This window comes from Raphanus sativus, chromosome 9, assembly GCF_000801105.2.
Source record: "Raphanus sativus cultivar WK10039 chromosome 9, ASM80110v3, whole genome shotgun sequence".
In the NCBI taxonomy this organism is placed as follows: Eukaryota; Viridiplantae; Streptophyta; class Magnoliopsida; order Brassicales; family Brassicaceae; genus Raphanus; species Raphanus sativus.
In genome coordinates, this window is record NC_079519.1 from 11,739,191 (window position 1) to 11,752,066 (window position 12,876).

The 12,876-nt window shown below is 28.3% G+C and overlaps 1 protein-coding gene across 1 annotated transcript; it reads right to left on the bottom strand.

Moving 5' to 3' along the window:
• Positions 1-11,401: 11,401 nt before the first annotated feature.
• LOC108824189 (uncharacterized) lies at positions 11,402-12,644 on the bottom strand. Its single transcript, XM_056995206.1, has 6 exons — positions 12,469-12,644; positions 12,342-12,397; positions 12,058-12,181; positions 11,842-11,948; positions 11,596-11,659; positions 11,402-11,498 (listed from the first exon to the last, which is right to left on the bottom strand). Exons 1-6 carry the CDS (start codon positions 12,551-12,553, stop codon positions 11,419-11,421), a joined length of 516 nt encoding a protein of 171 aa, XP_056851186.1. The 5' UTR covers positions 12,554-12,644; the 3' UTR covers positions 11,402-11,418.
• Positions 12,645-12,876: the final 232 nt, after the last annotated feature.

Sequence of the window (12,876 nt, forward strand, 5' to 3'; positions counted from 1 at the left end):
TATTTAAAACATTTTTAATAATATAAAATATATTTAAAAAATATAATTATATCCGCACGAACGTGCGGGTTAAAATCTAGTTGTTGTTTAAGGGTTTGTCTTTCGGGTGTGAACAAATACTGTATATAGGGAAGAATTGTGAAACTATGTTGTATCTCACGTGTATTATATATACAAACGGAATAGATCTTTTTTTTATCAACGAGAATATGGTTAATTATCTTATCTCGATCTGTCATCTATGGTTTCTTTTATGTATGTCTATATGTACACATAACTTTTTTTTTTTGAAAATGATCAAGAAATCGTATAATATATTATATATCATAGTCAACTTCAACTATGAATTAGATATTCTCATATAATAGTATACTCCCTCTGTTTTTTAAAGATACATATTTTAGACTTTTCACATATATTAAGAAATCACATTAAAAATGCATTGATTTTTGTGAATAACAATTTTCTATAATCTTTAACCAATAAAAATCCAATAAACACAATTAATTTTCTTGAAGTTAACAAATTTTCATTAAATAATACATTGAAAAAGTAAAAAATGTATCTTTTTAAAACAAATTTTTTTTCTAAAACATGGATCTTTAAAAAACAGAGGGAGTATAACGTATGTAAGCAATAAAGATGATACCGTTGTGATTATGTTTTCTTTGATATGGTTAATTAGTATGTACTCAGCCGAGTAATTAATATAATTAAGGCTCGACTGTTGTTCACATTTGTATATGCATGTAGCATGTTAAGATCCAACTGTATTATATCCATATTTGTTGATACTAATCACACCGTTCTGAGTCTGCTAGGGACATATTAACGATAACTCCCCTACCATTTTCAGCCATATGTTAATTAAGTTATACATGTATATCTTCTTTTTTTCCTTTTTCTGACAAAAGTTTTAGTTATACATAGATTTCAACATTTTACAAACTATGGTTATTTCACCTTTTTGTAACAGTATTTCACCATTTTTATTATGTTACATTTCTACAAACTATTCGAATCATATTTTAGTCATGGCCGTTTAAACTATATGTTGGTCATATGCCAATTTCTAAGTAAAAGTAATTTGATGTGTTACAATTTTGATAAAGCATCAGTTATACTCTTTCCTTTTTTTGCATCAGTTATACTTTAATTTTACACATTAACTAAACAAACCAACCTTTAAAGTTACTTTGAGCAACTATCTACCATTGTGATTGATTTGCAAACGATTGTTAATTTTACTTGTGAAAGAGATAATATTATTCGCCATTATGCATATCGTGAAACGAGAATAAATAATACTTGATCCAGTGATTGTGGTTGGGTGGTAAGGTGGTGGACCTGAGACACTAACATGTTTCATGTTCGATCCACCTACCGCACGAAACTAAATCACAATTATCTTCGTCACCTAATACGGATATAGATCTATGTTTTAGGGTTCATTTAAATATTCGATAAAAAATCTATCTATGGACTGCATTTTTCCTTATAGATTAGTTTGGGCTTCTTCATGAACCTATGATACTTCCAGGTTAAACAAAAAAATAAAATAAATAATACTGGAGCACTATTACAACAAGTTTATGCCGATATTTAAGCCAAGTAAATGCAAGGTACGTACGTCCATGTGACGTGATGAACATGGATTAGATCTCCTCTTTCGGAGGAATAACTCGATCCTCTAAGTAATCAATGACTTTCATTATGTGCAAATTTGTCTGTCATGCATTTCCTATACGTAATTTTATATTTGTTGACACTTTGCAAACAAGTAGTTTTATTATTAACACTGCGATAAGCCATATTATAATACTCTCTCCGTTTTGAATTAGTTGTCGTTGTAAAAAACAATTTCGTTTTACAATAAGTCAAAATTTATTGACTTTTATTCTAATTTATTGTTTTTATTCGTTTGAATATAGTTATAATTGGTAATGATGTTTTATCTAGTAAATATACAAAATTAAATGTTTTGTTAATTTGTTTGTCGAAGTTTACAACGATAATTAAAATGAAACAGACGGAATATCAGTCTTTGATGATTTTAATTGCGACTGAATTTCAAGATCGATGTTTCTAATTCCAAAATAAATTTCAAAAGAAAAAATACAGAGAAAGTAAATAAAAAAAATTAACAAAATAAATAATTTGAAAAGAAAGAAAGTTTTAATAATTAGGGAGTATCAAAAACAAATATGTAACTCTATGACGGACCATGAGCTTCACTGCCCCTATTTCTTTAGAATCAATCTCCTATGGACTTCGTTGCTCTTTTATACTATTTTCTCATAATTCTATTTTCAAAATCCAAATTACCAAATCAAATTCTATCCTTTCATCAAAACTAAATCCTAACCCCTCCTATGGATTAGTGAACCTATGGACAAAGATTTAAATTCTATACCTTTCAAATTTGTAAAAAAAAAGATTTTAAAATAGTTTTTAATCATATTTTGATGATTTTTACGAAAATATGAAAAGAAACAGTTTTCTATTTTTGAAATATTTTTTTCAAATTCTATAAATCAAATAAAAAATATTCACGTTTCCAGTTTAATTTGTGATTTTCCGTTTGCCATATAAAATTAAAAGAAAAAATAGGTCCTTTGAAGATTAAGGAATGAGATATAAGGGTATTGGAGCAATTGTTTCTTCTATATGATCGTGCACAACTAATGGATCTTTAACGTTCGCCCACTCGGACCGTAGATTCCATTTTGTGCGATGAATGATGCTTTAATTTTGTAAGGTTCGAAAGTTATATTTACATACTATATAATCACCATATCACATTTTCACGTGATATATCTCATTAACACGAAATCACTTCTTGATAAGTCTCTCAATTCTTTCACTATTTTAGTTTAGTCATGCTTAATCCTGAAATTTTAACGGATATATGATCTGAAACGGATACACAAAGTGAAATGTTTTTTCACTATTTTAGTTTAGTCATGCTTAATCCTGAAATTCTAACGGATATATGATCTGAAACGGATACACAAAGTGAAATGTTTTTTTCTTCAAAAAAAAAAGTGAAATGTTTTATCCCTAAGAAGTCCATTCTTAAATATGTCTATAAATGGTTCCGAAAGCATCTGTAATGCGATCCGAATTTCGAGAAATAGTTGGGAAAATAATGAGAAAGTCCAAATACAGACTCCCATTTGTGACGGATGACGCGGGTCCATTGAACATGAATGGAGCGTTTCCTAATTTTCTACGTTAATTGTGAATGTAACGAAAAAGTGAACAAATATCTACTTCGTCTATCTGTCTCATACATTATCATTTGCAGCGTTTTAAAGGATGCGTTTCAAAATATTAAGTGATCTGTATATGACAAAGTTTTGCTTCACATTTTAAATGCTTTGTTCTACCAGTGTTTTTTTTTTCTTTTTCGAGCAACACAATTACCTGAATAACTGTCAAAACTAATTGGCAATGAAGCAATTATTGGTACGGCTTCTAAGATTATATTACCTAAGAACTATCCATATCTTGAAGAAAATTCTCTAAAAGAAAAAAAAAATCATATTTGAAGAGTATTGAAAAAACGTACAGCGAAAATGGAGTATATGAGAACAGAGAATAGAACATTAACATCGGCCACTTGGTGTTCTTGGCTGGAAAACAACATGACAATGAGTCTCATACAAAAGTCGTTAATTAGTCTTTAATTACAACAAGTTGTTGTCGTGTAAGATTGATTTATATTGCTTCGCTTAGGCACCGGCCGACGAATTAATAAAGAACTAGATGATAATCCGCGATTTGCGTGGAGTGAATTTTTTTTAACTATGATATATTTAAATATTATAAATAAAATCAATTTTCTATCGATAACTTTTTTACACTTGATCAAAGATGGATATTCGGATATCATGTAGTTCAGTTCGGATCTTTGCGGATTCAGTTCATTTCAAACTTTTGCAGGTTCGATTTAGATTCTAATAACCTATTTATTTATTTTTAAATTAAAGTTCATATATATTTTTGATTAATAAAGTTTAAAAATAAAAATAATATATAACATATAAATTTGAATAATTTATGCCAAAATACATAAACTTCACATTAAAATTAGTTTAGGTTAAATATTTGAATAAAATCAATAGACATTTAAGTATTTTGGGTATTTTGAGTATTGTTTACCTACTTTAAACATGTATTTTGTTTTTATATATTTTCAAGTATTTTAGAAAACTTTAAAATAACTTATATATTTTGTATATTCTCTTAGATATTAAAATTTTAAAATAGTTAATATATTTAAGTATATCAATCTGGTTCAAATATACTTGGACACCCGAAATATTTCCGTTCGGATAGGATTCGGTTTCGATTCTTTAAATACTAAAAGTTTAAACCAGTTCGGATATATAAGCAATTTTGGTTAAAGTTTAGTATACTTTTCAGAATGAATTTGGTTCGATTTTTTGGATTCAGATTTTGTCCAATCCTATATTTTTATTGTAACAAAATTTTTAAATGAAAGTGATGGTGGTTCATATTTATTTAGGCTATGAAATAATCTTTAAACCAAAACACATTCTACTATGTACGTGATCCATTTACTTAATCGCTAGGATAAGACCTGCATTTTGCGCAGGATGAACTTATATAATAAAAACTAAAAATATATAATATTGACAAATTAAATATGTATATGTGTTTGAATTTTTAATATACATACAATTATGTTTTCTTTATGTAATCATCTATATGTTAGGTTAAGCATTTGTAATTGTAATTGAAATTGGGAACCGAAATCTATTTTAAATTTATGATGAAAATGATTGATTTGGGCTTAAAGTTTTGATCCTTTTTATACCTATAAAAATTGTAATGTGATCATCAAGTAAAATTTTATTACAAAATCAGGTTCTACAATTTTTTAATACTTTACTTTAACTCACTGAGAATCGTTTTAATGGTTTTAGAACCAGCATCTTAGTATTATTTCCAAAATCAAATTACTTTGAGTTACAACATTTAGTATTCTAAATTGATACAGCCAATTTTCTTGCTTTAAGTTGTTAGTTTAATATAAATATATTATTTAATTTGAATATTTATTAAATAAAAATTTATATTAATATAGTTTTATGATCATTTGTATCTTTTTATAACAAAAATGAATGTATTCATCACAAAACTTTCAAAGTGGGATTTTAAAATTTCTAAAAATTTATAGTCGTTTTAAAAGTTTAAAATATAACATATAAGAAAAAATATAAATTTTTTTTATTATATGGTTATTATGATTGTTTAATATCTTTCAATAATATAAATATAAACAAAAAGAGCTAAGATAAAAAATTGTTATTAAATATTTATTATTCATAATCATTAACTGTCATATATACGCTAATTATATTAGGTAATTCCATAGCTTTTATTTAAGGAAAGTGTGATAATTTTCTTTTGTAGACTATTTATCAATTTGATAATAAGTTTAATAAAAAATATAATATAAATTAAAATGGACCAACCCATTTTCTAAAAAAATTCTGTATGTCATTGCAATGGCATGTGACTACAGAAAATTTTGTAATGTTTCTCAATTAATATATAAGGGATGTTAAACCATTGATCATTAATTTTTAACATCATAATTTTAACAGTTTTAGTAATTTATTGTCATTTTTAAAAATTCAAAATATAACATATACGAAAAAATCTCAATTTAATTTCATATCTAATTTGATTTTTTTTAATTTATTTTAATAATATAAAATTAAACAAAAATGATTGAGGAGATATAGATTATTATCAAATCTTTATTATTAGAATCATAATTTATCATTTATATATTTAGTTATATTTGATAATTCCATAGCTTGTATTTAAGGAAAGAAAATAAAATATTAATTGTACATTTTAATTAATTTTATGATTAGTTTAATGAAAATTATATATTGGACCAACATATTTCTAAGGATTCTGAATTTCATTCCGGTGATGAAATGTGACTATATTTAAAGGTTATAATGTTTCTCAATTAATATATAAGAGATTATTAAAAGATGCGTATAAATTGTGTGTTTAAATTGTTAAGGATGAGACGTAGAAATTGGACAAATATTGTAATTAGTAGACCCATCTCAAATTACGCATTGTGGTTAATAGAGTTTTAAAGGTTAATCCGGAATACTTTAGTATTTCCTTTTGTTTTAAATGGTACTAGATTTTGACCCGTCCTTTTAAAGGACGGGTATGTTTCCTTTGACAAATTTATTTTTGTAACAAATGTGTTTCAACATAAAATGTATATCAAGTGTCTTAATGATTTTTGTTAGGAGTTGTTTTTAGGTTTATGTTCATTTTCATCTATACAAAATGTTAGTATTGTGAAATAATATTTTTTTATTGGAAACTACATTAAGAAATTAAACTTAAAACTATTTTCAGTAAAATTAATTTGTACATTTACTTGTATAATTATACAAAAGTCTAAATGAATTGTAATATTATTTAGATTAATAATGGCTATTGATCATATGATCCACTATATTAATCAGGCTTTTAAATGGATACTGGAAAATATAATATATTCAAAATTTATAATATCCATTATGAGAAATCTTGCAAATCTAGATTTTGATCTGCGCTTAAAAATGGATGGTATATTTTTGTTGGAAAACTTATTTTACGTAATAAAATTATGATTTTTGATATATTATATATTTTAACTTTTTATGAACTTAAATTTACTTATATAACTTATTTTTGTTATTTTAAATATGACTAAATTTTTGAAGACTCTAAATAATTCTAACACGTAATATGATTTTATTGATTTAACCAGAAGTTAAACTTATTTTACACTGTTTTTTTTCTAATTTAAATAAAATATTTGATATCTTCAACATTCTCTGTATTGAAAAATTCATTTGTGCGTTTTAAAAAAAATTCTATAATTTTATTAAATTCAGTTTATGTGATTTATGTTTTATTTTAAATGGAACTGTTTTTAAAGAGGTGAGATAATTTAGACCCGTTTTATGATTTTGTTGATTTAATCATTTTTATTGAAATTTTTTGAGGTTTCATTTAATAAATACTTTCAAATAATTAATAATGCGATACTTATTAATTATTGATGCGATACTTTCAAATGATTTTTATTTCAATTTTTCGACATTTTGTTGATGATTTTTTTTGTCAAAATCAAAATTTTTGAGGTTTCATTTGGATGTGGATCAGGCAGATGGGAGGACTCAGACCTAAGGATTCATCTCTGGTCATACTTGTCGGGATGGTCATGGGCTGTCTGGTTGGTGTTCGTCGTCGGTGAATCGCGGTGGTATCTACTGATTTCGTGCTCCTGATTTTCCTCTGTTCGATTTGGGTGGTACGTCGTGGCTTTGCGGTGGTCTTGGGCTAGATGGTTGGGTCTGGAGCCGGTGAAGTGAGTCGATATCCTCTCCCCATGGGTTTATCCTGTTTGTGGTCCCTTCCTCATATCTAGTTTATCATGATGTAGTTGATGGTTTGGGCCCTTTCTATCTTTGATTAGAGTAGAGATGATTATCTCTAGTCTCTATTCAGCAATGGTAGGACAGTGGCGTGATGACATGTTTGTCAGCAGAACAGAGCTAGCTAGCACTTGGTTGAGAAGTTGTGTTTTGTCACCTCTCCATTTCCAGTTGTGAAGGAGTCCTCGCTGCATCTTTCAATAAGAGCCCTTCATGTTCCTGGTGTGTTCTCTGATCTTATAAGTCTTCGGTGGCTTCTTCCTGGTTGTTAGAAGGAATATAATGAGGTTGAGGTTTTGGTTCAATCGGATGAAGATGCAGTTGTGTTGGAGGGTTTAGCCAGGTGCTTCTGTTCTTTGTGGTTCTTTGTTAGTGTGGTCAGTGTTGTGGGTGTTGTGCTATTCTCCGTGTTCTGGCTCTTCATCGTGGACGGGAGGGTTCAGGTGAGTTTCTGTTTGGATTTTACATTTTGTTGCGTGCTCACTTGGCTGGTGGTGTAACATAGTATGACATCCGGCTGATTTAGACGGGGGACTATCTATCTTTGGTCAATTAAGGATCATATGTGGGTTTTAGCTGTAGAAATCAACTTTCGTTTTAGTTAGGTCTCAAGTTATGTTTCGATCTGCTTGTATGTTACCTTGTTTGGGTTGTAGCTTCCCTCCGATAGGCTCTGTTTCTGGAGATTTCAATGTGTTTCGCCGGCTTATGTATGTCATCATGTATCCTATTTGGTAGGGTGGGACGGACCGGGTATCCGGGGTATATTAGGATACCCAGATCCGGATCCGCCGGATCCGTAAAATTGCTACTCGGATTCGGATCCGAGCCTTCCAGATATTCAGAGTTCAGATATCCGGACTGAAACCTGAATACCTGCAGATGCCCGGATTCGAACTTTTTAAAAATAAATTAAAAATTTAAAATTAAAAATTAAATTAAAAATTAGCTAATTAACCATTTATTTAGTCTATTTAAAATTATTTAAAAAAATTTGAAAAAAAATATTGAAATTTAATAAAATTACAATTTTAGTTATTTTTTATATAAACTATATATGGTATACATATATAAATATAATTATATTTTAAATATTTTAAATATATAATAGGTCTGGATCCGGATACCCGGACTTAAAATTTCACTAACCGGATCTGTATCCTGATCTGCCGGATCCGTAAAAATATTACTCGGATCCAGACTCCCCAGATATCCATTTTTCGGAGCAGATCGGAACGGATACCGGATTAGATCGCGGATCCGTATTTCAATTCCCACATTACTATTTGATGTTTAATATAATTCAGTTGACGGGAAAAAAAAAAGAGCAAAATTTCTCTGCAGATCTCTACGCCCATCTCCTTTTCTTTCATCTTTTTCAATATTTTCTCAATTTTAAAATCTAAATACTTATTATGATATTAGTTTTTGAAAATAGACAGCCTCTGTGCAACAAGTGTTGCAGATTTCATAGCTAAAAGATATATCTATCCCCCGTTATATACTTCTATTCTTGTAACAAGCCGCATTCTCAAACTTGCGGTCATAAAATAAGTAAGTGTTTAAACTCAAAAAGAAGTTTTAATATAAACATCTATACTATTAAAATAGAATCCTGTTTTAAAATTTTAAGATTCTGTCATTGGATTTTATCATATTTACAAAACAATACCAATTTTTATTTTTAAATATAACCACCAATCAATATTATTTAATAGAACATATGGAAAATTATATATATTGCATGTCGATTATTCTTTAAAATTTTAGTTAATCCTAGAATTATTAATTTTGACAACAATCACTATCATTTAAAACGATTTGGGGAAATATAAATATATTTAAAAATAATTTCTAAATTATGGTCACCGAATTTTTCTCATCATTAAAAAATCACACTATTAAAAATATTAAGTATATTTTTATTTTGAAAATATTTATGCAATTCAAAATGCTTCAATGTATTCCCTAAAAATACTAACAACATAAATACTAAAATAGCTAAACGTTAATTTACTTTCTATATTATTAAAATTGAAATATCTATATGAATTAAAACTTGAAATAACCTTTTAATTTTATCTAATGTCATTTTCACTCATAAAATATAATTAATTTTAATAAATGAATTTACAAAACATGATAAATATGAGTTTCCTTATAAATCGTAGGTATTACATTAAACTACCTAACATTTAGCTAGTTAAAAAGATTGCAATCTTTCAATTATTTAATACTTAACAAAAACTATTTTATAAATATTATATATATATGATATGTATATATAAACACAATCATATCTAATTTTAAATTTATTGAATATTCTTAAATCTAGGTTAGAAATATTGTGTATAATTATTTGATTTCGTTTGATCTATGTAGAGGGCGGTTCACTTTCACAATGTAAATTTCCACGTGTATCAATTTTTTTAACTAATTTTCCTATTATGGTTTTTAACTAAATCTATACTATTAAAACAGAAGTCATAACTTAATTCATGTGTGATTTTTTTATTTGGACCACCTATTTAAAAAGTTGCTTAAATAATATATTATATGATATATGAATTATTTGAATAATTCTAAAACAAAAACAAATCCAGTAGATATTCCTATATTTTCTCTTTATCTGAACAAAATATTTTCATATTTTTTTTATTTACAATATAAATATATATTTCATTTTTTTATTAAATTCGTAACTATTTAAAATAAATGTATATTACATTTTTCAATTATTTTTTAAAAAAATATTTAGTTAATTTCGTGGTTATTTAAAATTAAACATATATTTCAATTTAACTAAAAACCTTTTAAAATATCTAACTAATTTTGTAATAACAACTAAACAAATGTACAATGTTTATTAAATTTGCGATATTAATTTATTATTATAATTTTCAATTAAATTTTGATCCTTAACGAATAATATTTTCAATTTAAAAATTTGTATATGATTTAAAATATGCTATCACTGAAAATTTAAAACAAATAAATTAAATTATTACAAGTGAACTGTAAAACAATGTTGTATTAAAACAATATATTATTAATTTTTTGAAAGAAAAAATATTATATTATTAAAAATTTGTAAAATGGCAAATATTACAATTAATCATGCAACCAAATAATTATGTGTGTAAAAATAAAAATAACAACCCGCACGGTTGTACGGGTCAAGATCTAGTTTACATTATTTTGAACACACTAAGCATGACAGCCCTAGATACAAAGATTTTTACACATGAATCACATTGATTTTATTTTCCATTTTGTTCAAAATAATAAATCTAAACATTGTTTTCATTTTTTAGAAAGGAATTAAACATTTTTTAAGAAAAACAAAATACAAATATATTTTTGTAAAAATTAAATTATTTTAGTCACTCAAAATAAATTCAAATCGTCTAAATAGATGACCAATACAATTACATGAATCTAAATGAATAAAATTATTAAGAACCTAAAAAAATGAATTCAAACAATCGAGACGTAAATATAATTTAAATGTGTTCGTAAAAAATGAGACAGATTCAAATAAGGTGGATCTACCATTTTATCATTCTTAACAAAGCATTTGAAATATTTTTATTAGATTTTTAAAATGCATAATATTCCGCAGTTTAAAAACACTTAAAAAACGTTGGTTAAAATCTAGTAAGAGTTAAAGATAAAATCCTAAACTTGTTGTTAGAAATACGAATCACCAAACTCGATAGAGTATGAATCAATTGTGAAAGGACGAAGGAGCCAAAACGCAATGCCAAACAGCCATACACGTCTGTTGCTCTCGAATCTTCTCGAATAATGAAAGAAAATACTGAAGTAAACAACTATTCATTTGGTGGAACGAAAACTACAAAATTCTTAATGTCTTCCTCATGTAGCAGAATCACACATGCCAGTACCACAAACTCTCTTGTCTTCTCTATTCTGTCTTCGTAGGCGGAGACATATTATTGACAAGGGAACCCGTAACGATGATTGCTAATATCTGCACCACCGCTCCTGCATTCAACAGAAAAACCGGACTATGTATTGTAACCACTTCGAATGTGTACTGTAGTCAATCAAGAAAGCAATGAGGACGTTCTGAAAGTGTTACCCAATTGAGCAGAAACGAACCCTAAGAGCTCAAGCTTAGCTGCTGTTCCAGAGCTATTCCGTTCCTACAACATTTGTTGACAGTCAGGTGATTTCATCAACAACACCAAGCTCAGTTTCATAGTATTTGCTACCACACTGTTACTACCACAATCACCGGTTGTTTCGGACTAGTAAAAGAAAACTCTTGTCTGCTTTTAATCTGCCCCTAAATATGAAGTATGTTTGAGTTAATAAGCAAAATCACCTCCATTGTTAATCTGCTCCTAACAGCAGAAAACACAGAAAGAACCATGACAACGGTGGAGGCAGCCGTGTAGAGCCTCAAAAGGTTTACTCTGCTGCGTCTGCAACCTTTTTCAACAGAAACAACAAGAAAGAAGATAAAGAAACCAAAGCAATAAAAAAGGATGGTGGTTGTTAGAGTGTAAGAAAAAAAATGAGGGGGAAGAGAAGTGATAACCAAAATCTGCAATGAATGAAAAGAGTAAGCCAGTAGCAGCAGATGCAATTCCAAGTGTGTTCCTCTCATCATTTTTAGTACTTGTCATGAATGCACACGACAGTCCAATCAGATAAATCGTAGCCTGCAAACAAGAACCTGATAGATTTTGAGCTACCGCATACATACTTCAAAGAACACTAAGATTGATTTACAGAAGAATAGAAGATGAATATGACCAGTTCAGAAATGCATTGATAAAATCGAATTCCAGGACCTAATCTAGAGAATCAAAGGAAACGAACCTGAACAAGGATCAAGAGACGGAGACGAGATCTCCCTTTAGTGACCTTCGTGTAACCTAAGAGGCAGGCGCATAGATTAAGAAGAGATCAGAAAAAAGAAAAAGACAGGGGTTTATGTAAAACTCACGAGAGTCAACGACCATTCGGTACGAGAAATCAGATCCATCGGTACCACTTGGCCTACCAGCCGCCGTCGTTTTCCTCTGCTGCATCTTCTCCGATGGAAATTGACTGCTTTTGGCGTCGGATCGGAGAGATTGTGTGATAGGGGTAACAAGTCGACGGAGCTATTAGATTGAGTTGATACTGTATGAGAACGGAAGCATTTAACCGAACTAAATCCAGAACCGATATTAACCGAAAGGGAAAGATACCCGGTTAGAGTTCAGATACAAAAAAAAAAAATTTAACGAGGAAAACCACAACTCGTCTTCCTTTAATTTCACTCGGCGAAATCCAAGACCCATTAGTCTACGCCCCAGCAGTAAGGATGTTAAATCGCTGTGGCCGGGTTTCGAAGCTGGGTGGCGGGCAC